Source organism: Sceloporus occidentalis, unplaced genomic scaffold (assembly GCF_023333645.1).
Source record: "Sceloporus occidentalis isolate IW3139 unplaced genomic scaffold, rSceOcc1.0.p SCAF_4, whole genome shotgun sequence".
Taxonomy (NCBI): Eukaryota; Metazoa; Chordata; class Lepidosauria; order Squamata; family Phrynosomatidae; genus Sceloporus; species Sceloporus occidentalis.
Genome location: NW_028316984.1, coordinates 143,236,865 through 143,260,790, shown reverse-complemented (window position 1 = coordinate 143,260,790; position 23,926 = coordinate 143,236,865). Strand labels below are relative to the sequence as shown.

Sequence of the window (23,926 nt, the reverse complement as noted above, 5' to 3'; positions counted from 1 at the left end):
CTATTATCTGTCATGTGGTTAATGTACTGGAAAACATTGCACAGTCTTTCATATCCCAGAAGCATGCTTAAAAATAAAACAGGAAGGAAATACAAAGAGGAGAAGTAGCCTACATTGGCATACCTTCTGTTTTCTTTATATACTGGAATAAACATCTATGGTTCTTTAAAACAATATGAAATTAACGTTCTACTGGCCTTTCCAACTTAGTTACCCTCCCCAGATATAGAGATATTTGTCCCCTCATCTGTCTATTCTTCCCCCCCTATCTTTCTGCCTATTTTTTGTTTAATGTTTTTAATGTTTTTATACTATTACTGTTTAATTCTGTTTTAGTACTGGAAATGGGGGGGGGGGGGTAGGTCTAGGGTTTGATTTTTTTTAACTCTATTGTAATTTGATGTATTTTACTGTTGTAACCTGCCCAGATTCTTCATGATTGGGCGGGCTAGAAATAAATCTTTATTAGTATTGTTGTTGTTGTTGTTGTACCTCCTCACATTGCACCTCATTCCTTTATTAATTCAAGGCTTTCAGTAAATTTTAATAGCAGTAAGATAAAAAAACATCTGGATCTCTTTCTTATTTCTTTTGCTCTCTGCCATCCTCATCCTTGAAGTCTCATATGATTGCAGCTAATTTCTGGGAAACTTAACAAAAATGTGTACTGAGCTACAGTTAACATCCTGATGGGTGACTGGCTGCAAGAAACTGCACATCCTTTCCCTTTTGAGATTCTTGGAGGCTTACTTTATAGAGCATGGGAAACAGAGTTGGGTTTTTTTCCAGACATTGGGACTCCTGAATGCTACTGTACTGCCTTAGTGAAATTGTAAAATGGGGCCAAAATCCGTTTCTGTTGCCAATGTATCTTACTACTCAAGAAAGCAGATAAGTGAATTATAGAGTTCCCAGGATTACTGTGGGAAGTCTACTAGACAGATGCTTTCTGTTTCTTGCTTAAGCTTTGTTTCTGTCTTCATGTCCGCCTGATTATTTTAGGTGACTTGCTTAAGATAATTAGTATTTTATATGCCTTAAGAGGCAGTTTGGCAGAGATAAAATAATGAGATAAGTGATTTCTTCTCCTTTTATATTTTTTCTGGAGCTGGATTAATTCTTGGTCCTATTCTAAACAGATGCCAGTAGAAAGCATTTTCGGTGTTTTGAGGAAATGCAGGAGGTCTCTTGATGATTTCTTTACTGTGGGTTGTGATGTGTAGTCTTATCACTTAAGTAATTTTTAAAAATCATGACACTGCACATTGTTGTTTAAATGAGGTGCCTACACCAGCGAGGGGTGGAGCAAGTACAAACAGAACAATTTGTACACTTGAAATATAAGTATTTTTAAGGGTGAGAGACAGTTATGTAGCCAAGGGTCCGTAGGGGAATTTTATTATGTTGTTATTAGTCCAAATATTGCAAGAGGGGCTGGCTACAAGAGCCCACCGAAATCGCCCTCCCAATATGTATACGGAGTAGACCAGGGGATCCCAATAAATAAAGCTGAGACGGATATTAATAACTAGATGTCTAATTTATTGAAATAGGGGAAAAACACATGCATAGCGCATACACTCACACACACACTCAGGACTCAGGAAAATTAGGGTTGGAAAATAGGAACAGATTTCAGGCGTTACTAATGGAGATGCTTACCAGAATGTAGATTCCCTCCGGGGAGCGAATGGGGTGCTGGACAGTGAGACAAGTCTGCTCCGCAGCCTGGGGATGAGCAGAAATGCCGGCTACCAAAACAGAGGTCTGACTGACGTGGAGTAAGTAGACCTTGAAAGTGGCGCGCTGAGCAGCCAAAGTTGGGACTTTTTATAGGCGAAATCTCGCCTGAGGAAAAGAGGCTGGCTTGATCGAAACAAAAGTGTTTAATTGTTTTTTTTTTCACCTGGATGTCTGGATCTGATAATATCAATGACTTAAGTTGTTCGGACAACAGACTTGAGGAGGGGGTGATAGCTTCAGGCAAGGCAAACATTTGCTCTTCCTGGTCCTATGATAATCCCTTCATGCGACTTCCCCGGACCCTCTGAGATGTTAATATGGGAACTCCCTTAGGGGAGGTGTACATGTCCTCTCGCTTTGCCAGTAATGGCGGACAGGCTAGGAGTCTGGCCAGGGGTCATCCAAGGGTTATCATTGATTCCAAAATTTATATAAAACAGCCTGGGTAACAGTTATATATAGAACTAAAGCTAAATGAAAACAGTTATACAGTTTTGTATTTTTCAGCAATATTTCCTTCTGTTTTTCTATGCAAATAAGAAAGCAAGTAATTTTATGTCAGCTACCATACTAGTCTGGCTAAATATCATATAAAAATATTCTGTTTAAGATATCTGTGAAGAAATAGACTGAACATGTGGCATTTTCCTTTTCCATAGGTTTTTCCTTGGACTATTACAAGGAATGTATGAATTCACAAATGGCACTTGTGGTTGCAATTTCAATTTCCTTGATTAGAATATCATAGTTCTGTATAATTCACATATTTTAAATAAGAACTCTGTGCATGATAGCTCTGTTAGAACAAGCTCTACTACTAGATCAAGCCCAAAAGGGTGCCAAACTAGCATCATGTTTTCCACAGTGAGCAACTTTGTTGCTGTTGTGTGGGTTCAAGTAGTTTCTGACTTGCAGTGGCCCATCACAGGGTTTTCTTGGCAAGATTTATGATGGGGGTGTTCTCACTTGCGATTTACAACGGTTTAAAATACACCGGTATCGTTTAAACCGATTCAAATACAACAAGTGTTATCCTGCGTTCCAAATTGCTTTTATTTCTTCGTTCTCATTTACCAACTGATTCGCTTTAAGTGATCCGCTTTCGTTCCTATTCAAATAAAACGTTGTATATATAAACCGGTTTTAGCCTTATTTCGTTCCCACTCACCATTTTGGGGCTGTCAATCAAAGCGACGTCATCATAACGTCACTTTTAAATTTCGCGGTTTTTTATAAAAGAGCCAATGAGGAGGCGCTTAAAATGCCTATGAGTCCTGTAATTATTCGTGGGGAAGGATGGTTGAGGGAGAGAGAAAACTGCCTCCCCAAAGCACTTCTGCTAGGCTGCTGCCTTGGAAGAAAGACCCCAGAGAGGCTGGGGGAGGCTGTAGGCAAAGCAAATTTGGGGAAAGCTCCTTCCAGGGGAACTATGGGATGGGTTTTTCAGGACATATCCCCGCTTCATGGCTCTACAGACAGCCAGGGAGCCCTCCAGAGAGCCCAGAGATCAATGGGGGAGGCTGCAGGCAAAGTGAATTTGGGGAAAGCTCCTTCCAGAGGAACTATGGGATGGGTTTTGCAGGACATATCCCTGCTTCATGGCTCTACAGACAGCCAGGGAGCCCTCCAGAGAGCCCAGAGATCAATGGGGGAGGCTGCAGGCAAAGCGAATTTGGGGAGAGCTCCTTCCAAAGGAACTATGGGATGGGTTTTGCAGGACATATCCCCGCTTCATGGCTCTACAGACAGCCAGGGAGCCCTCCAGAGAGCCCAGAGATTAATGGGGGAGGCTGCAGGCAAAGCGAATTTGGGGAAAGCTCCTTCCAGAGGAACTATGGGATGGGTTTTGCAGGACATATCCCTGCTTCATGGCTCTACAGACAGCCCAGGGAGGGAGCACTCTTCCCCAAAGATTCTCTTTCCAGGGTTGGAAAATGGGATCAAGGAGGAGAAGGCAGATTCCGTTTGGGAAAGAGAGATGGAAAGGCTCTATTTCCCCCGAGATTGCTGTGCATCCAGCCTCTCCTCCGTTACAAATGGTGTTCAATGGCTCTCCTCACACCGGGGGAAGCCTTTAAGAGTCCTTTGACAGATGAATACACACACACACACACACACACATCCAGGGTTTCCTGTGTCTCCCCAGATTCCATTTGGGAAAGAGAGAAGGAAAGGCTCTATTTCCCCCCAGATTGCTGTGCATCCACCCTCTCCTCCATTACAAATGGTGTTCAATGGCTCTCCTCACACCGGGGGAAGCCTTTAAGAGTCCTTTGACAGATACAGGCGCTTGAGCGGCCGGGACTTCAGGCGCTTAAAGTGCTGAAGAGATTAAGTGCCTGTAAACCATTAAAAAAAATCCTTATCTCTTATTGAAAGACCGCCGCAGACAAAGTGGTGAAGGAAGCAAAGATGGCGACGGCCACGACGGATGAGGACAAGAAAGGGCGACTCCCCCGAGCCAGCCCATCGCGCTCCGCTCCTCCCATCCAGCTAACCCGATTTCAGAGGCTGATTGTTCCTATTTAAATACTCCGATTCCTATTCCGAATCAAGGGAAAATAGTACGTTCGACCCTTCTATTTTTTTAACCCACTTTATAAGTCCCTACCGCGGATTTTTAAAAAAAACTGATTTCTGATTCGGATCTTAGTGGAAACGATTGCGGGTTACTCTAGAACTGTTCTAGAGTTAATTCGGGTTCAAATAGGAACGCTATACCTTGAATTCGATTTGTAACCCGGAGTATAAGCCAGTGAGAACAACCCCTCAGAGGGGTTTTGCCTTTGCTTTCCTCTGTGTCTGAGAGAGTGCAACATGCCCAAGATCACCCAGTGGGTTTCCATGGCTGAGCAGCAGTTTGAACCTCATTCTCTAGGACTGTAGTCCAACTACTATGCTGACCAACTACACATCTTTAGAAAAAGTAGAAGCATGACAGGAGGGAAGTTTCCTTTGCCAGCTGTTTCCCCCCAGCAGTAATCAGAGGCATCCTGGATGTTGGATATAGCCATCAAGATACACCCTTATCCTCTGAAGGTTAAGTAAGTGTAGAAGGTTAGAGTAGGTAAGAATGATGAAGATGCAGTGTGAGAAATGAGGTTAGGTTGTGGGATGAGATAGGAAAGGTAAAAGGAGCAGGTAGCTGATTTAAAGATGAGATAAGGTGTAAGGTGAGAGAAATTATTGAAAGCTGTATCACTGACTGGAAGAAGAACGATTCCTTACAAATCTCAATGTATTAGATATCTTCCCAATTTGATTGTAAGATGTTGAATGGATGTTAGTGTGTTTGGTATGTATCTGTATTGTCTTTGTTTTTTAATATCTAATAAACTAAAAAAAAAGATACACCCTTATCCTCCATTAATTTTCTAATTCCCCTTTAAAACCATTGAGGTGCCGACAATAATTGCATACTGTGGCTGTGAATTCCAGCTGTGCAGTGTCTGAAGAAATACTTTCTGTAGTGTATCTTGATTCTTTCTCTTCCTCTTTCAGGTGAATTGATCACTACCAGTTCTAGTGTTTGACATACAGATCAAAATGTATTACCCTTCACTCTTTCCAGCCAGTGTGTAATATTATTAAGCACTGTCATGATTCATGCCCCCATATTATGTTGTTGTTAACTGTCCTCATGTTGACCCCGACTCATGGCAACCCTGTGGATGAGACATCCCCAAGACCCTTTGTCCTCCACTGCTCTGCTTAGGTCCTGCAAATTCAGGCCCATGAACTCCCTGATTGAGTTTATCTATCTAATGTGTGGTTTTCTTCTCTTTCTACTTCCCTCCACCTTTCATAGCATTATTATCTTCTCTTATGAGTCCTGCCTTCTCATGCTGTGACCAAAGTACAACAGCTTCGTTTTGGTCATCTTGGCTTCCAGGGAAATTTCAGGCTTCATCTGTTCAAGGAGCCATTTGTTTGTCTTTTTGGCTGTCCACAGTATCTTTGGAACTCTTCTCCAGCACCACATCTCAAGAGACTTTATTTTCTTCTTATCCATTTTTTCACTGTCCAGTCCTCACATCTGTACATGGTGATATGGGATACAGTGGTTTGGATGATTCTAATTTTTTTTGTCAATTATCATGGTGATTATCTTGAATATATTCCATTTTACCACAGAAATATCAAAGACAGTATCTTTTGAGTCTCATGACTTCACTCTTTCCAATTTTTTCTCCACATAAATGTATGTTGTTCTATTCTGCAAATAATCTGTTAATTTGTTGGTTGGCTTGCTCTATCATTTGAAATAAGATGTAATCCATAAATGTTATACCACAATAAGGGTATGGCCATATAGACATTTACTGTGGTATAAGCCCCACTGCAGTACACTGGAAGAACCAGTGTGGTGTAGTGCTTTGAATGCTGGACTAGGACTTTGGAATCAACAGTTCAAATCCCTGGTCAGCCATGGATACTCACTGGGTGGACGACATTGGACAAGTCCACAGTCTCTCAGCCTCAGAATAAGACAATAGCAAACTACCTCTGAATAAATCTTGCCAAGAAAACCTTGTGATATTTTCTCCTAGGGTTCACACAACAGTTATGGCTAAGATATATATGAGATTGTGCTTAATATGATTAGTCTTTAAGATGCCAAATAATTTGTTTTTGTTTTCAGTAGACAGTTGTGTGTTACTCTGTTTCAGTATAAAGAGTAAGTCTTGTGCCACCATTAAGACTAACCATGCTTATTTTGAAATAATTTTTTGTGGAAGTCAGCTGTAGTCTGGGAATGACTATGCTGAAATAAATTGGTTAGTCTTACTAGTTTATCACACTGGGGCTAATTTTGGCATTAAAGAGAGATTAAAGCACATTTAAAGCATCCCACAAATAAAGCAAAAATGGTGAGTAATTGCATGGATGATATCACACGCAATTGCACAAATAAAGTGATACTGGAAATGCATTGTCGCTGAAATCCAGAAAGTAAAAAGATGTGCATTAATGCTTCTTTGTGACCACTTTAATGGTGGGTTTTGTGTGATGGCGTGTGAAATTGTTTTGCATAATTACATGATTTTTCTGGGATATTCACAGGATAAACTCCCAATCTCCTTTGTATGATAAACCCTTAAAGACTTTTTCCTTCTTTCCTTTCGTTTACATGCCCAGTGGTAAAAGTGTTGGGCTCTAATTGGCTAGATCAACACAGACGTTTTGTTAGAATTGCAAAAAGGCCACAACTTTATTGTTCACAGCTTGGTCCAGTTTGGGGCCTAATAACTGATCCAATAATTGTTAGTTCAAGCAACCTAACAAACGATGAAGACTGCATTACTCAGACCACCTGCTTCATAGATCTGGTATAAGAGTGGTATAAGAGATGTGGGATTCCATCTGGACAGAAGCCACTGAAAGGTTCTTCCATCCCTTGGAAATAAGGCAGATCTAGAGCTGGATACAACCCTGAGTGCCTAAACTGGGTATGATAGGTATGCAATCCCCATCTCCACTAAACTGGATTTGTTCCCCATGTCCCAAATGCCAAAGGTGTGATAATTCAAAATCAAAACATGTAATGCATATCAATAAAGCCTAATGCTTAGGCCAGTGATTCCCAAACTTTGGTCATCCAGGTGTTTTTGACATCAACTCCCAGAAACCCCAGCTAGGTTGGCCCACAGTCAGGAATTCTGGGAACTGAAGTCCAAAACATCTGGAGGACCAAAGTTTGGGAATCACTTGCTTAGGCAATACAATTGATCTAACTGAAGACAGCATAAGTGGGCAGCTGCTCTGAAGCTGACAGAATGTTGGGGGGTTGCATCAGGAACTTCTTGTTTATACTCTGGAGGCAGGCAAGAGTGATGTCTCCACCTCGCCTGTGGAATCTCAGCCCCACCACCCAGGAGGCCATTTTCTATTGTCTGGATCTTCTGTTGTTTTTCCCTAGGCTGCAAAGCATGGGGGCTTCTGGGAAAAGGAGGACTGGTATGCCCAAAAACGATGATTACAGTGGTTTGCTCCTCCAGCTGTAGAGTGTGAAGTTGGGGGGGAGCTTTTACTTTTGCTGTAACAAATAAACCTTTTGGAGGGGTTAACTTAGCTTAATAATTAATAATGGAGAGCTAACATGTTGGCAGGCATCAGAATTTGTAGTAAACAATAAACAGTTCATTTTATGTGGTTTCAGGAGGTAATTAGCAAGATGGTTTGTTCTGACAGGCATTCTTTTTTCATCCTGTCTTCTTGATATGACTATACCAACACTGTTCATCCTATCTTGCTAGTAAATCAGAGTTCTTAATCAAATGTAATCTGTCATTATACAGTGGGCTAGATGAGTTTGCTTCTGAATGACTGTGCAGGATAAACCTGGATATAAAAGTAATCCTTCTGAAATAACTGTTCAAAAGACCAGTTTATACACTATAAGCAGGCAAAACATACACCCATTCATGTTAGTTTAACATTGCTAATTTATTCTTACTGATTTACCTCCATGCAAATAAAGTATTTTCTTTGAAGGCAATGGCTCTCAGCTTTCCTCCTCTTCAGGTTTACTGCCTCTGTGGTTGTCTTTTTAATTTTAGGGTATCCCCTGTTTCCATGTGTTGTTCACAGGTGGAATGTATAACCCTGGAGAGCTGGTATGGTGCAGAGGTTCTGCTGTTGGACTAGGACGCTGGACACCAGAGATTGAATTCCTGCTCAGCCATGTAAACCCACTTGGTGACCTTGGGCAAGTTACACTCTGGGAAGCCCATGGCAAACCACCTTTGGAAAAAAAAAGTTGAAGACACACAACAAGTGTCTTTTTTATATATTGTGAATGTTCAATAGTAGTTGTCAGTAGTTTTAACAATGCTGTTAAAGCAGTGTAGTTAGTACCAATTTTAGAAAATATGTTTAGCTGTTGATTGTGATGATATTTGAGAGCAGTGACCCTTCCAGGCTCTTAAAAGGAGTTGTTTACACTACAATTCCTGTTCTCTTCTTCCGCCTGAGTAATCACAGCTTGTATCATATGAAACTTGCAAATGGGCTAGTAAGAAGAAAAAGGACAGTTTTCAAATCAAAATACATGAAGAGCAGACCTCTTTCTGAAATATTTTTTTTACATGTGAAGAAAGCATTTGGGATAATAGTTCTTCCACTTTCATTCAACACTTTTATCTTTTTGAGATAATAAGCTTTCCGTTTTGCAGAGTGAAAAGAGGTGATACACAGCTGAGATGGAGTTCCTCAAGGCATATTTTTTGTCTGTTTCACATATAGGTTCTTCTTATAGACCATGTAGGCTTCTTCTGTTCTTCCATCTTTCCTGAATATCCAAATTCTTTTTGTTTGGTGTTCTCATCAGCAAAGTGTAGTGTTGTAATTTCCGTGTACAGTCGGCCCTTCTTATACACAGATTTTTGATATATGGATTCAAGCATCCACAGTTTGGATTTTGTTATCCACGGGGGATCTTGGAAGCAAACTCCAGCGTATAACAAGGGTCCACTGTATTACTGTAACCATGAATCACGTTATACCATTGTAATGTGTTCTATGTTTATGTGCGGTTGCTCTTGCACCTGGTGTGGATGTTGAAACTAATGTAGGTAAAGTTGACTTATGGCAACCACATGAATTTCTTAGGGTTTTCTGTCACCACTACCTCACAGCAAATCTCCTTTACAGGGTTGTTGCGTAGATTCATAGGGAGAGGAGAATGATGTAAAGTCTCTGTGTGCTTTACCACCATATGTGAATCACCACAGTGGGGCTTGAGCAGTTATGCTTTTTCCCAGAATCAAACCCCCATGGATGCAAAAGGTGCATTAAATTAACATTTTGTCACAGGCTCCTCTAGTGGTATTCTCAACAGTTCACTAATTTTTTGCAATCAGGTTTTCACTGATGACAAAATATGAAAATATCTTAGGAGATGTCTGATTCACAGGGCAAAGTGCAAAGAAATGTGAGGACAAACAATAGTAATTCAGGCTAGCCTGAAGATAGAGGCTCCTCCCTCCATAACTGTCATCCTTCAGCCTGGGAGGGAGTGAATAGGCTGGCCCAGCTCAATCAGGGCTAGCCTGAAGAAGAAGAGCCCTCCCTCTAGTCCATCTGCCTTGGACCAGGCCTCAGAGGGAGAGAAGAACCGCTGGACCTCGTCCCTTTTCCCACCACCATTCCCTTCTCCTTTTGTGTCATGTCTTTTAGATTGTAAGCCTGAGGGCAGGGAACCATCTGATTAAAATAATAATTCTAAGCCACTCTGATAGCCATTAGGGCTGAAGGGCGGGGTATAAATGCCATAATAAATAAATAAATAAATAAATGAACAAAAAACATGGTGTGAGTAAATACTTTTTATAACTACAAAACAATGTGCTGTAACTTTTTTCATGCATTTACATTTTTATCACAATATATGTGTTAAGCAGCTTCTGTGCTAGCATTTTTATGCTGCCACCTAGTTAGTGCCATTAAGAGTAGCCATCAATGTTTTTACTTTTTACATTTCCATCTCCCCTTATTAATTGCATCCGTGCATCCCAACCATGTCTATAACTAGCTGCCAACTGAGACAATATTAATTGCATCTTCCCACTCCAACCATATCTGTAACTGTCTGCCAACTGAGATAACATCCTATGGATTTAATGAAGTGGGCTACAGCCTGCAAAAGCTTATACAATTAAAACTTGTTAGCTGCCCCTCTGAAAACTTTAAAAGCCTTTCCTTTGTGTAAGAAAAAAAAACATTTAAAAGCAAGTGCCAGTCCATTGTGCCAAATGTGTTCTCCCACAACACCATCCTTCTACAGCTCCTCAATATAAATCCTTTCTGCACCCTCCTTATAGTGGCTGTTCTGTTTCCCTCATAGATTTTACAGGGCAGAGATAAATTGTGTGTGTGTGTGTGTGTGTGTGTGTGTGTGTAAAACTTAGTAGGCATGCGTAAGAATAAACAGTTCAGATACCTGTATCATACTTCCAGGAGAAATAAATGTGGAGTTAGTTAATTGAAAAATACATTACCTTTCCTTTATCACTGTTTGGATTCATTTCTAAAAATCTGAAGATTCACACCAGGGATCTAGTTTAATAAGCTTGTATCTACCCTCTCCTCATGCATTTTCCAAGTTCATCCTTCCTCAGAGTAGCATCATAAGGTGGCTACATTAAGAAACAGAGTGATGGAACAATTAATTGTGTTGTTCTATTCCTGGATAACAGACGGTTGCTGGTGCTGCTACTTTGCCTCCTTCACCATGCTCCTAAACTGCTCCATCCCCATTCTTCCTCTTCCCTGGACTTACTTCATCCCTCTGCTGTTTTCCACTCTCCTATTCTTTGCATTCTGCTGCTGCATCTCTCATTACTTTCCTCAGCTTGTGACCACATATCCTTTTGTTGCACCTTGTTGGTCTTCATGCCTCCCTTTCTTGCTTCTTGAAATTGCCACAATATTTCTCACCTTCCTTTCCACTCCTTCCCTCACTCTCCCTTCCCTCTTACTCTCTCACTTCATACCCGTACAGTGCATCCTTCCTTTGCTTCTTGATCTCCACTGCTCATACAAATTGTTCTCCCTTTCCTTCTTTCTTTCCCTCACCTTGCACCTTTGCAATGCACCCTCCATTGCTTCTTTAACTCCTTCTCTTGCACATCTCACTCCCACTTCCTTTCTACCTTTGCTCCTTTTCTCATGCCCTCACAATGCACCCCTCCCTTGCTTCATGCACTCCACTGCTCATACTGTTTGCTCTCCCTCCTTTCTCCTGTACCTCATCTTCTTGTGCCTCCCTCTGCAATAGCAGTAGTATGACAGTGTTTGGGAGGGGTTTGGCACACCTGTAGTTTAGGTAGAACTTCAGCAATTCTCAGTGAACAATCAGCATGCCTAGATAAGGCCAACAGCAAACACTAGTCAGCCACTGGAAGCAAGGCCCAGCTCTCTGAAAAGGCATTCAAGCCAACTCGGAGACTCTGTCTTGTTTACTGGACATGTGGAACTAAACCCCTGCCTAGCTTGGTCTCCGCAGATACTGACTGATCCCTCAGCTTCTTGTCCTCTGGACTGCTAGTTACCCATGAAGCTTCCTGTTCCAATGGACTGTGTCACCCGTGCCCTTACAATGCACCCCCCTTTCAAGAACTGCACCACTTGTATTGTTCACTACCATCTTTCTTATTTGCTCCTTTACCTGCCCTTACAAAATCCTCCCTTGCTTGATGTGCTTTGCCACTTGTACTGTTTGCTCTCCCTTTCCTCTACTCTGTTCCTTGTCTCATCTTACATCTATGCAGTATGCCTCTCCCTTGCTGCCTGCACCACACACACTTCGCTCCCTTGTTTCTGAAAGGCAGGGCAGACTTGCTTCTTATGGAGCAATTGATAAGAAGAATATCTACACATTTCCCCCATATATTGGATCCTATGAGGACTAGAGTCTTACTTTTTCAAAAAAATGAAAGCTTGGACTCAGTACCAAATGGTGGCACAAACAGGCATTAGGTGGCATACCTAGAATCCAGATAAAACATGGCCAGCTGAGTGGTGTGGCAGCCCCAAGTGTAGAATGTATGCCTCCTGAAAGCTTAATTGCATACACAAATTTTTCCTGGCTTAAAAATGATTTTGATTGTGCTCTTTTTTATTTATTTTTAAAAATATTTTATTGTATATGTATATCAAGGGTAATTTTGTAATGCAGTCAACTCTGCTGTGGGCTTGCCATCCAAGGATTGATAGCCCTGCTCTGCTTTTCCCAGTGGTGGTGCATGCATGCAGCCATGTCAACACAGTCGCACACACATCACATCCCCATTGAGGTCAGCAGCACTTGAAGTCCCATGGAATTTGCATCTGTGGGAGGCTTGGAATTGAATCTTCATGGATATAAAGAGCTGAATGTATGTTATGGTTAAATTGCCTGCAGACTATATTGAGCAGTACATAAGTATCTTGACTTAAGAAATAAACATTGGAGGTCTTGCCTTTGAGTTTGAAACAATCATTAATTGGGGTCACAGCATAATGGACTAATTGTGTCCAAGTGTAATTTTTTAGATTTTCAAACTCTTTGACAGAGACAATGTAAAGAAGTGAGAATGAGCAATTGATTTGCTTTTGGTCATTAATGTACCCTTTACCTTGTCCTTGACCTTGATGCACTAACTTGGAGTTCAGTACAGCCTACTTCAGAGTGAATATTGTTTACTTTTAAAGAAGAACAAGCAGGAGACATCTTTCAAAATTAGCTGTTTAAGATCTATTTGCCTTTTGCTTCATCTCTAAGAGAGCATACTGAAGTATTCAGGTTTCTTTGGAAGCCTGAACAAAGTATATCAGTATTTTTCATCTACATTGGACAGAAATACAGGATATGTGTGGGCCACAATTGGAGTGAAAAGGGTAAATGTGAACCAGTCCTTAACTATTCAATAATATCATTTTATACAGTTTGATTTATGCTGAACAGTTCTTTTAATGACATGCTTTGGGGATTTGATTTGATTTGATTTGAGGGAGGCTCACCGTAAAATTCTGAACATACTTGTTTGAGTGATATTTCATGTATTTTATTTCTTTTAAAATGGCTCCATAATTTGATGCTATAACATATATTTTTATAAATATCTTATTATGGAATACTCCTTATTGATACAACTAATGTTTGTTGCACTTTTCTGTTGGCTGTCAACTCAGGTGGACAACAGGCATGAGAGTCTTTGGGATACAAAGGAGAGAATTGTGGCATTTGGCTTTGATTACTGCTATTGGTCAGTTGACCCTGAAGATCCCAAATATGCCTCCCAGGAAGTGGTAAGTGGCAGTGGCTTCTTTTCTATAAGCTGCTTGCTCTCTCTCTCGCTCTCTCTCTCTCTCTCTTTTAACTTGGAAAGAAGAAATAGGTTAATTTATACAGTAAGTAACACAGTAGAAAGAGTAGTTTTTAATTCAGGTTGGTGTTCAGTTTGTTTGAAGTCTCTTACTACTTCAAAACGATAATGTCAGTTTATAAGTCACCCCAGATATTTCTAAGGTGGCCAAACTCCCAAGTAATTAAGAGCAGTGTAAGATGGATTTTTCTACAATTTGTTCAGTTTGTTGCTAATGTTAAAATGAACTGCTTTTCTAGTCCCATTCTTCTCACGAGTCCAGTGCTGATTATATTTTTAGACTGGCATGAAAATTTCTTCCTCATTTCGTAGCCCTGTTAGCCAATTAATGAAACAAATTGCTGTTTGTTTCCCTGGTTGTGATGATTAATTATTAAACTACGTGAAAGGGATCTGGGAATCCAAGTAGACCACAAATTGAACATGAGTCAACAGTGCAATGCGGCAGCTAACAAGGCCAATGTGATTTTAGGCTGCCTCAATAGAAGTATAGTGTCTAGATCAAGGGAAGTAATAGTTCCACTCTATTCTGCTTTGGTCAGGCCCCACCTGGAGTATTGTGTCCAGTTCTGGGCACCACAATTTAAAAAGGATGTTGAAAAACTGGAGCGTGTCCAAAGGTGGGCGACTAAAATGGTGAAGGGTCTGGAAACCATGCCCTATGAGGAATGCCTTAGGGAGCTGGGGATGTTTGGCCTGGAGAAGAGAAGGTTAAGAGATGATATGATAGCCCTGTTTAAATACTTGAAGGGATGTCTTATTGAGGAGTGAGCAAGCTTGTTTTCTGCTGCTCCAGAGACTAGGACCTGGAGCAATGGATGCAAGCTCCAGGAAAAGAGATTTCACCTGAACATTAGGAGGAACTTCCTGACAGTAAGGGCTGTTTGACAGTGGAACAAACTTCCTCGGAGTGTAATGGAGTCTCCTTCCTTAGAAGTTTTTAAGCAGAGGCTGGATGGACATCTGTCGGGGATGCTTTGATTGAGATTTCCTGCATGGCAGGGGGTTGGACTGGATGGCCCTTGCGGTCTCTTCAAACTCTATGATTCTATAGGTCCTCTACATCCATCATGGCTGAATTTCACAAGTTATACCTATAATTTAGTTGTTTTATATTTTATGTTGCTAGAATTGGTAAGAGGGTGGGGTGCCTCTCAGTTCTAGATTCAATCATATAGGAAGGGCCCAGATGAAGAAGAATTAGGATTGAAGGAAATGTATCACATGGCTCTCTGCTGTAATTAAGCATTCAAATACCTGGAATGGAGGTATGGATTATACAGGAAGGGAAGGAAGTTGTTTGCTCAGGAACAGTTGCTTGGGATTCGGGCAAGAAAGAAAGAGAGTTTTGGGGATGCTGCCTGGTGTTCTGATTTCTTTAATGGTAGCAGTGACAATAACACTTTAACAGCAATTAGGATCTTGTAATTTGACCTAAAAGAGGGCCTTGTGGATGAACCTCTTAGTCTTTTCCACCACCCTCACCAGCCTCTGTTCAAAATTGATGGCAAAAGGAAGAGCAAGAACAGTGCTATGAGAACTTAAAGGACTTTTTTTTTCTTGGTCCTGAGAAAAGAGGAGTGTGTTTGGTGTCTTTTTGGAGTGTGTGTAATATGTCACTGTGGTTGTAACCAGAGCCCAGAGAAGCAAGCAGAGATTTAAAGTATCTGTCTCTGGAATACTCTTTGTTAGAGGTACATTTCTGGAGGCAATTTCAAGTAAGGCTAACTGTTCCTTCTCTTATAATGCACCAGAAGTATTTAATTTTCTTTCTTTAGTGAATAATGATGTTAGTAAAGACCATTTGGAAGTTTGGGTAGCCTTATATGATCAAAAACTGTTGGGTAATTGGTCTTCAGCTCCAGAACTTATTTATACATGAAAATTCTAATTTAATGCCTTCTGTCTATAGCACTCCTCGGTTTAATTCAAGCCCAAGTCACAACAGCGTCAGTTTTGAGACAAACACACTTTAAAATAGTATTCTTGCTCTCATATTATTTCCTCTCACACTGTGGACTGGAGAAGAGGGTCCAGAGCCCCTGAGGGAGGAAAAATCTTTTAATCAGTCTTGCTAATTTAATATTGGGCCCATAGGACCCTTAGGAATGAAGCGTGGCTTTGGTGTGGTTTCCAGCCTCTCAGGATGCATGCATCATTTAAACAGCATACCTCTGAAGTGACCCAATGTTGCTTTATTTTGGCCTGTCTGTATGGGGCCATTGTTAAAACAATTTGGCAGTGCTTACTATACAACTTTTCAGTACTCTGTTGAAACTAGAGATTATTTTACTCCATGTTTGTGATATGTCATGTAATAGCTAGTGCTGTATAGAAAGGAAATTAAAATTCTGTTTTTATAAATATTATTTTAACATTAAAACGTTTGTTTTTACAAGTAAGGCTTGGTATATCAGTACTATAACATTATAAGTGCCCTTTGTTTAGAACTTCATGAGAAAACTTCATATCAACAATTATTACTATTTGATAATAGAAGTCAGTACAGGTTGAGTCTCCCTTATCCGGAATTCCAAAACCATCCACATGAGTGACCGAGATAATGACACCTTTGCTTTCTGATGGTTCAGTGTACACAAACTTTGTTTCATGGACAAAATTAAAAATATTATGTACAAAATTACCTTCAGTCCGTGTGTACTGTATAAGGTGTTATATGAAACAAACACATTTCATGTTTAGACGTGCGTGCCACCTTTAAGATAGCTTCATTGCGTGCATGCAGATATTCCAAAATCTGAAAAAGTCCAAAATCCGAAATACTTCTGATCCCAAGCATTTTGGATAAAGAAGACCCAGCCTGTAATGGGAAAAAATGGGCTGGCATTTTATGACCCATTTCAAAATTTTAGTTTTGTTTACAACTAAAGTGAACATTAAAATCACTCTATGCATCTTAGGAAATAGACCAAGTCTTCGAAAGCTTATGCTACAACTTCTTTCACACAGTTAATCTCAAAGGTGCTACAAGATCCCTTGGCACTGAAATCAAAATAATGTTTAAATTGAAGCATGTATCTCTTGACTTACCTTAACACTTTTTAAAGTGTTGTTGTTGTATGCCTTTGAGGTTGTATCCACACTGCAGAAATAATCCAGTTTGGCATCACTTTAATGGCCATGGCTCAATACTGTGGAATTCTGGAAACTATAATTTTGTGGGGCATTTACCCTTCTCTGTCATAAAGCTCTAGTACCTTGGGGTGGGGTGTTATCAGACACCCAGATATATTTCTCCATGTCTCAGTCTTCAGCTTCGACTTCAGATGGTGTCTCTCTTCTCAATGAATGTCTTGAAGCTGTAAGGGACTGGATGAGGAAAAACAGACTAAAGCTGAATCCAGACAAAATGGAAGTACTCACAGTAGGGACCTCTAAACCAGTTATTGTGATACAACCTGCAGTCCTAGATAGGATCACAATCTTCTCTAAGACTGTGTTTGCAGTTTGGGGGTGCTCCTTGACTTGTCGCTCCAGATGACAAATCAGGTAAATCTGACAGTGAGGAGTGCTTGTTAGCAGCTTTGACAGATACACCAGCTGCATCCTTTTCTGGATCTGGGGGAACCTGGCAACTGTGGTACACACTTTGGTAACCTCACGACTCAACTTCTGCAATACACTTTACATGGGGCTACCCTTCTGCATAGTCCAGAAACTTTAGTTAGTGCAGAATATGGCAGCCAGGTTAGTCATGGGAAAATCTAGACGTAACCACATCACACCGGTCTTAAAATCATTCCACTGGCTGCGTATTGGTTTCTGGGGGCAGTACAAGGTGTTGGTTATGACCTTTAAAGCTCTACATGGCTTGGGTCCAAACTATTTATGGGATCACCTCCTTCCGTACAATACACCCCATGCACTTAGGTCCTCTGGGGGGAAATTATTGCAACCTATAAAGACCGGATTAACTTCAACCTCCTAGAGGACCTTTTCTTCTGCCGCTCCCAGACTTTGGAATGGCCTGCCGGGGGAGATCCATCTTATTGCTATCTTGGACAACTTTAAAAAGGCTATCGAGATGGATCTCTTCCAGCAGGCCTTCCCCAAATAGCAATCCCAGCCTTACACCCAATATGTTTACCCCATTGACTGCCCTGTGCCTAATCCTTCATTGTCTATTTAAATTGGATTATTCTATTTTTAGATTATTTTAATATTTCATTGTTTAATGCTGTTTTAGGGGAGGGAGGGAAGGGGATATTGAGATTTTGTATGGAGTTTTAATATGTAAGCTGCCTTGATTATATTTGATAGAGAAGCAGGATACAAACAACATTTTATTTTATTATATTATTTATTTATTATAACAAACTACAGTTCCCAGAATCTCATAGCATTGAGCCATGAACATTAAATTGGTGTCAAACTGGATTATCTCTGCAGTGTGATGCAGCACAAGTAATTTCTGACTAATAGCAACCCTAAGGTGAACTTGTCATGAATTTGCCCTTGCCTTCCTCTCTGAGGCTGAGAGAGTGTGACTTACTCAAGGTGGATTACTATGGCCGAGCAGGGATTCAAACCCTGGTCTCCAGAATTGTAGTGCAACACTCAAACCACTATACCATGCTAGCTCTCATTTAAAGTTTACCCTCAATAAAGTAAAACATCAGCTTCAGCTAAAGCCACAAGAAATGCTTGGGCTGATTAACCACAGAATAAAGAATGAATTTTTTTCCAGAAGAATCAACACCTTTTGAAGAGATATAAGTAGAGCGCTTGAAGGCCATGTTTGGGGAAAACAATGTTTACATAATATCTAATGTAAAAATATCCCCATAAAAAGGATCAGTGTTGACACTGAAGAAATAAGAAAAGCTATTTGCCTTAGGGAGAGTTTGTCTGGAAAGGTGATACAAAATAGTTTAAATATCCATGGAGTAATCTGAATACCATATGCCAGGTCTGGCACCTGCATTCATGACAGGTTTTTTAAAGCCCTGCTTGCTTAATATAAGAGAAATTATTTCTTTTCTATAAAACTGAGCAATGGAAAGTGCATAACATGTGAAAGTTATTATTAAAAATGATTCTGTCCATTTTTTCCTTTTCTTTTTTTTTTTTGTCTTTGTCTACTTGTGACTTAAAGCTCATGGTTACTTGCTTTCTTTGTGGGTTTTTTAAAAGACCTTTGAGAACTCTATCCATATAAAACTTATCAAAAGCACCACATTTTCTGAGTAAAATGCCACACACTTTTGTCATTTCTACAGATTATATTGTATGAACTATTACAGTATTCGTTCAGTGCTTCTGTTGGTAAAATCTCCTTATAATTCTTCAATAATCCCTGACTGAGAACGGGGAAATACTGGTGAAAACCTTGACATTGGAAGTACATAATAGTATGTTGTGTTTTGTAAAAGCAATCCAACATAACATATTGTTTCTCTTGCTGGGAATACAGAAATCCATCTGAGCCTTTGCAATGTTATAAGACACAAGTTTGGATCTGCCAGAATCGTAGATGTTCTCTCTTAGGTGGATTGTTCAGCACCACTTGATAAGATTAACAAATCCTTATATAACACCTTCATAGTAGCCTATCCTGCAATGGTCTTGATTTGGCAGGAGCAATATTGATTACTCCTTTGTTGTCCCACTTTTTCAACTGCTTTTAAAATGTCCTAGTTTCTTGCTTCTCCTCCCACTTTCCCCATTCATCCAAAATGATGCCTCAGGGTTCTGTCTTAGCACCATTATTCTTCAACATTTTTATCAGTGACTTAGATGATGGGGTCACCAAGTTTGCAAGTGATACAAAACTGGGAGGGGTGGCTGAGACATTGAAATATAGGAACAGAATTCAGAAGTAGAAAAATTGGCAAACTAATAAAATGAAATTCAATACAGACAAATGCAAAATTCTACCATTAGGCTTTTCTAATTAAGGGGCTCTTCATATTTCTTGTTGTCATCAATTTACAACCTATATTTATGAAATGTATTCTTATAGCACTTCTAAGCATTATTATTTCAAAGTATGCATTCTGTGTGTATTGAGTTCATCTTGTACACAATCAGTCTGAGGTTACCTTTATGTGTCAACTTTTTGTCTTTGTGCATTTATAGACCAAACTGGAATCTGGTGGAAGTGTTATTATTTATGCCTCTGTAGTTAATCTGGTTCTTTAATGCCATCAGTGTTGTTATTTTATGCAGCTAACAGCATTTGGTATCTGTTAATAATCTGTGTACTCTGTATCAGGGACTGGGAGTTGGGGCCGGGGAAATGCTATGTGTGTTGTGAAATCAATGAAGGTCACTAATTAACAATTAATTAAAAATGTTAAATGTTTAGGTAATCTGTATTTCTAAATAAGAAAAATAATTTTATTTTATTTTTATTTTTTCTTCTCTCCCTTTTTTTTTTTTTTTTTTGCGCAGGGGTCATGCTAATCTTCTCTGTATCGTTCCAATTTTAGTATATGTGCTGCCGAAGCGAGCACTTCTCTCCCTTTTTGCTGTGCAAATATCCTTACATTAAGCCATCTGTTTAACAGATCATATTGTTGCGTGATGTTTTTCCATCATGAGGTGTTTTTTTTAGAACTTTTTGCACTCTAGGGACAAAAGTGCATAATGCTGAAGCCAGACATATAGTGAGTCAGAGGACAGGAGATCAAAAAACAGATTTGTATAAACATTGATAAAGATATTTTTGAATAAACTGGTTTTGCTCTCTGCTTTGAAAACAAAAATATGTACTTTCTGTGATGAAATACAATTGCATATAGAACCAAGAGTGGTGAGTTGTTGTTTTTTTGGGGGGGGGGGCGTTAAAAAAAGAGAAACTAAAGGAAAGACAGCCAGAATGGAAAGACGATAAAAAAATAAATTGGTTCATATAGATCAACTGTTTGGACAGTAGGATAAAGCTATAGAGACCAAGATATAAAATGGTGTTGAGCCCCCCCCTTTTAAATTAAATATGGTATATATTTATCAGAAATGGCAGCACAGCTGTGTGGACGTGCCACCATTGGGGACAACAGAGGCTGTCCCTAATGGCGGTGAAGCCACGTACACACTACCATTGGGGACAATAGGGGCTTTACAATGCATGGATGCTTGAATCCACAGATGGCAATTCCATGGATAATGAGATCCCACTGTAATTTAGGGATTCTTTATCCACTACGAATTCACTTATTTTTCCTTAAAAAAATAAGAAAGGCTAGAAATTATAAACAAGCTTATTTAGGATTGGAACATTTCCAGAGTATGGCGTGAATCCCATTGGCAGCCTCCAATTAGAGTATATTCATTGAATAGAAGGGATTTATATAAGTGTTGTTCCACCATTTAACAATTGATCTGAGTCAATACTTTTATAAGAAGCTAGCAAGCAGGAGGCATGGGACAAAGTAAGGACTAAAAATCAACAGAATAAACAAGGTGCCAAAATGAGAAATAAGTAATTAAGGCAGTAGCCCTTATCAGATGAGTCTGGAACTGGGGGTCTTCAGCACTGGGCGGTTCGAATTCACGTTATTTCGCACAATACCATCATACCTGGGAGCCCCTCCGAATTGGCATGATTCAAATTGGCCAATACGCATTCGCGCGAAGTGCATTCAGTGCAGAATGTTTTGTCACACCGGTGCTCAACATGAGGATTGGCCGATTCGTATCGGCCCCCTCGCACATGCTCAGTGGTGCCCTGCATGGGTTGCGACCTTAAACGCTTCCGGGGTGAAAGGGGAGGTCACGTCATGACAGCCCGGTAAACAGCTGGAGAGCCAGCTCATGCACATTAACAATCGCGATACAACGTGCCCTCTCTACATTCCTCTCTGTTTCCTCTCTACATTCCTGCTTGGTTTTAACGTTACCATGACCTTCCCTTGCAACAAATTAGCAATGCCCGGTTGTACGTGTGTGTGTGTGAGTGTGTGAATATGTATTCTGAGGGGGGGGGGGGGAGGACCAGTTCCAGCGGCTGTCAAAGAGGCTGGATGGCCATCTAAGTAAATGGGGATGCTTTTTTCCTCCTCCTCCTCCCGGCTTGGGAGCCAGCATAAGCTGCATCCCAAGAAGGGAACAGGCGCGGGGCCGCTAGAATCGCGGCGATCGCCGCCGTTCCAGCGGCTCCCGCGCCTCTTCCCTTCTTGGGATGCAGCCTATGCTGGCTCCCAAGCCGGGAGGAGGAGGAGGAGGCTGCCGGAACCACGATTCCAGCGGCCCCCCGCGCCTCTTCCCTTCTTGGGATGCAGCTTATGCTGGCTCCCAAGCCGGGAGGAGGAGGAGGAGGCCGCTGGAACCACCCCCCCCCCCCGCTTCCCTGGAACCGGCAAGAGGAAAGACCCACCGGAAGTTAAAATTGGAATCTGGGGGTCTTGCGATGGAATTCAGGATTGGGTAGTCACACCAGAGCCATTCGCACTGAGATCGAACAGAGCCCCAATCCAGGATATTGCCAATCCCCTTATCAGCGCACTGGCCAACACGCTCCAAAAAGAGGAGCCAGTACGCATTCAGTTCGGCATCTCGCGCATTCACGTGAGTTCGGATTGGGCCATTCGAATGCTGGTATGATGGTATTGTGCGAAATAACGTGAATTCGAACCGCCCAGTGCTGAAGACCCCCAGTTCCAGACTCATCTGATAAGGGCTAGTGTGTTGGCATCTCCTTCTTTGGAGGTTTTTAAACAGAGGCTGGCTGGCCATCTGTCAGGGGTGCTTTGATTCTGTGTTCCTGCATGGCAGGGAGTTGGACTTGATGGCCTTTGAAGTCTCTTCCAACTCTGATTCTATGAAAATAAAAACACATGACAGGGCTTTCTCTGTAGCGGCACACAGACTTTGGGACAAAGGAAGTTAGACTGGCTGCATCTGTTTTGAGTTTCCCACGGGAAGCTAAAAACAATCTTGTTCCACATGGCTTATGGTGTTTGAAACCATTTTGCTTGTTGTAACTGTTCTAAAATTATTTTTAAGGATTTTCAAAGTTCTTAGTTGTTTAATTTGTCTTTATAGTTTTTATTACTTCATTGTTTTAAACATTTTGATCTGTTGTGCATCAGCTCAAGGGCCCTGGGTTGCCTGAGAGGAAATAGATAAATACTTTGAATAATAAAATAAAATTAAAAATGAAATTGAACTAAGAATAAAAGATGTAAGTACAGAAGGGCAAGTAAAGGATTTGCAAACATGACAGAGCTCAGTAAGTCTTTGTTATTAAACATAATTGGAACATGAAATGCTTTTATAGTCCTCCATGTCCAGGAGGTTCTAGTGTCAGCCTTGGGCCTTAGATTCCTAACCAAAACTACCAATATACAGTGCTATAACTCACCATGTGAGATAGCATCACCATAGACCAATCTGAAATTCCTCCATTTGAGCTTGGCAGACGCTTCACAATAAAGCTAGATCAGTGTATTTGTTTTAGCCCTTTAAAAGCCTTGACGTGGTTCAAAATGGTTTTGGAAAAGCTAGAATGGGGGAGTAGTTTGATTTAATGGACCTACGTTATCCAAGACTTGGATAAAGTTTAAAAAGATAGGAGAATATTAAAGAGGGATAAGCACTGATATGTGTCAATCTGTGCTCCTGTCTTCCATGATAAGGAGTTTCACCTAGATGAACATTTGGGTTTACTGACATCAGAGGACACACCAAAACAGCATAAACTTTAGGATATTATGGAAAGTAACAGTGATGAGACTTTTCCAGAAAAAGTAGATCTTTTTACATAATACTCCAGAAAAATATTCTGCAGAACAGAATAATGTTTAAACAGAACATGCAGTAGAATTCTACAGAGATAAAGTTATAAATAATGCTATCTTTAGCATGTTGGGTTTAAATGTTATATTTAAACACATCAAAACTTTTTGTGGCAAGTATTTAGAATATTTGTAATACTGTAAAGAGAATATTCTTCCATTATATTTGGCTTTTTTTACTATACATGAAAAAACATGCAGATTTTTATGGTTTTGGATTTTCTTTGGGGATTTAGCTGTGGAGACTGTCATGAGTGGGCACCACTGCTGACAAATGTATATATTTAGGTGCATACTGTAACAAGACAGATTTAGCTATGTATAATACATGTGTGTTGTGCTGCATGCCTTTGAGTCATTTCTGATTTATGGCAACCCTAAGGTGGACATGTCATGGAGTTTTCCTGGCAAGATTTGGTCAGAGGCAGTTTGCCATTGCTTTCCCCTGAGGCTTAGACATGTGACCTGCCCAACGTCACCCTTCATGGCCAAGATAGTAATAAAACCCTGGTCTCAGGAGTTATAGTCCAATATATAAACCACTGCACCACTTGGAAT

The 23,926-nt window shown here is 40.5% G+C and overlaps 1 protein-coding gene and 1 non-coding gene across 2 annotated transcripts in view; one reads left to right on the top strand and one right to left on the bottom strand.

The window, feature by feature from the left end:
• STARD9 (StAR related lipid transfer domain containing 9) overlaps positions 1–23,926 on the top strand; it is a 138,754-nt gene that overhangs the window by 11,484 nt on the left and 103,344 nt on the right. Inside the window, exon 3 of the mRNA XM_089521870.1 lies at positions 13,417–13,533. Coding sequence (XP_089377996.1) covers positions 13,417–13,533 — 117 coding nt within the window. The remainder of the gene's footprint in view (positions 1–13,416; positions 13,534–23,926) is intronic.
• On the bottom strand, positions 19,982–20,086 carry LOC149314760 (U6 spliceosomal RNA). Its single transcript, XR_016281207.1, has one exon. It is a non-coding gene; the product is annotated as a U6 spliceosomal RNA (small nuclear RNA).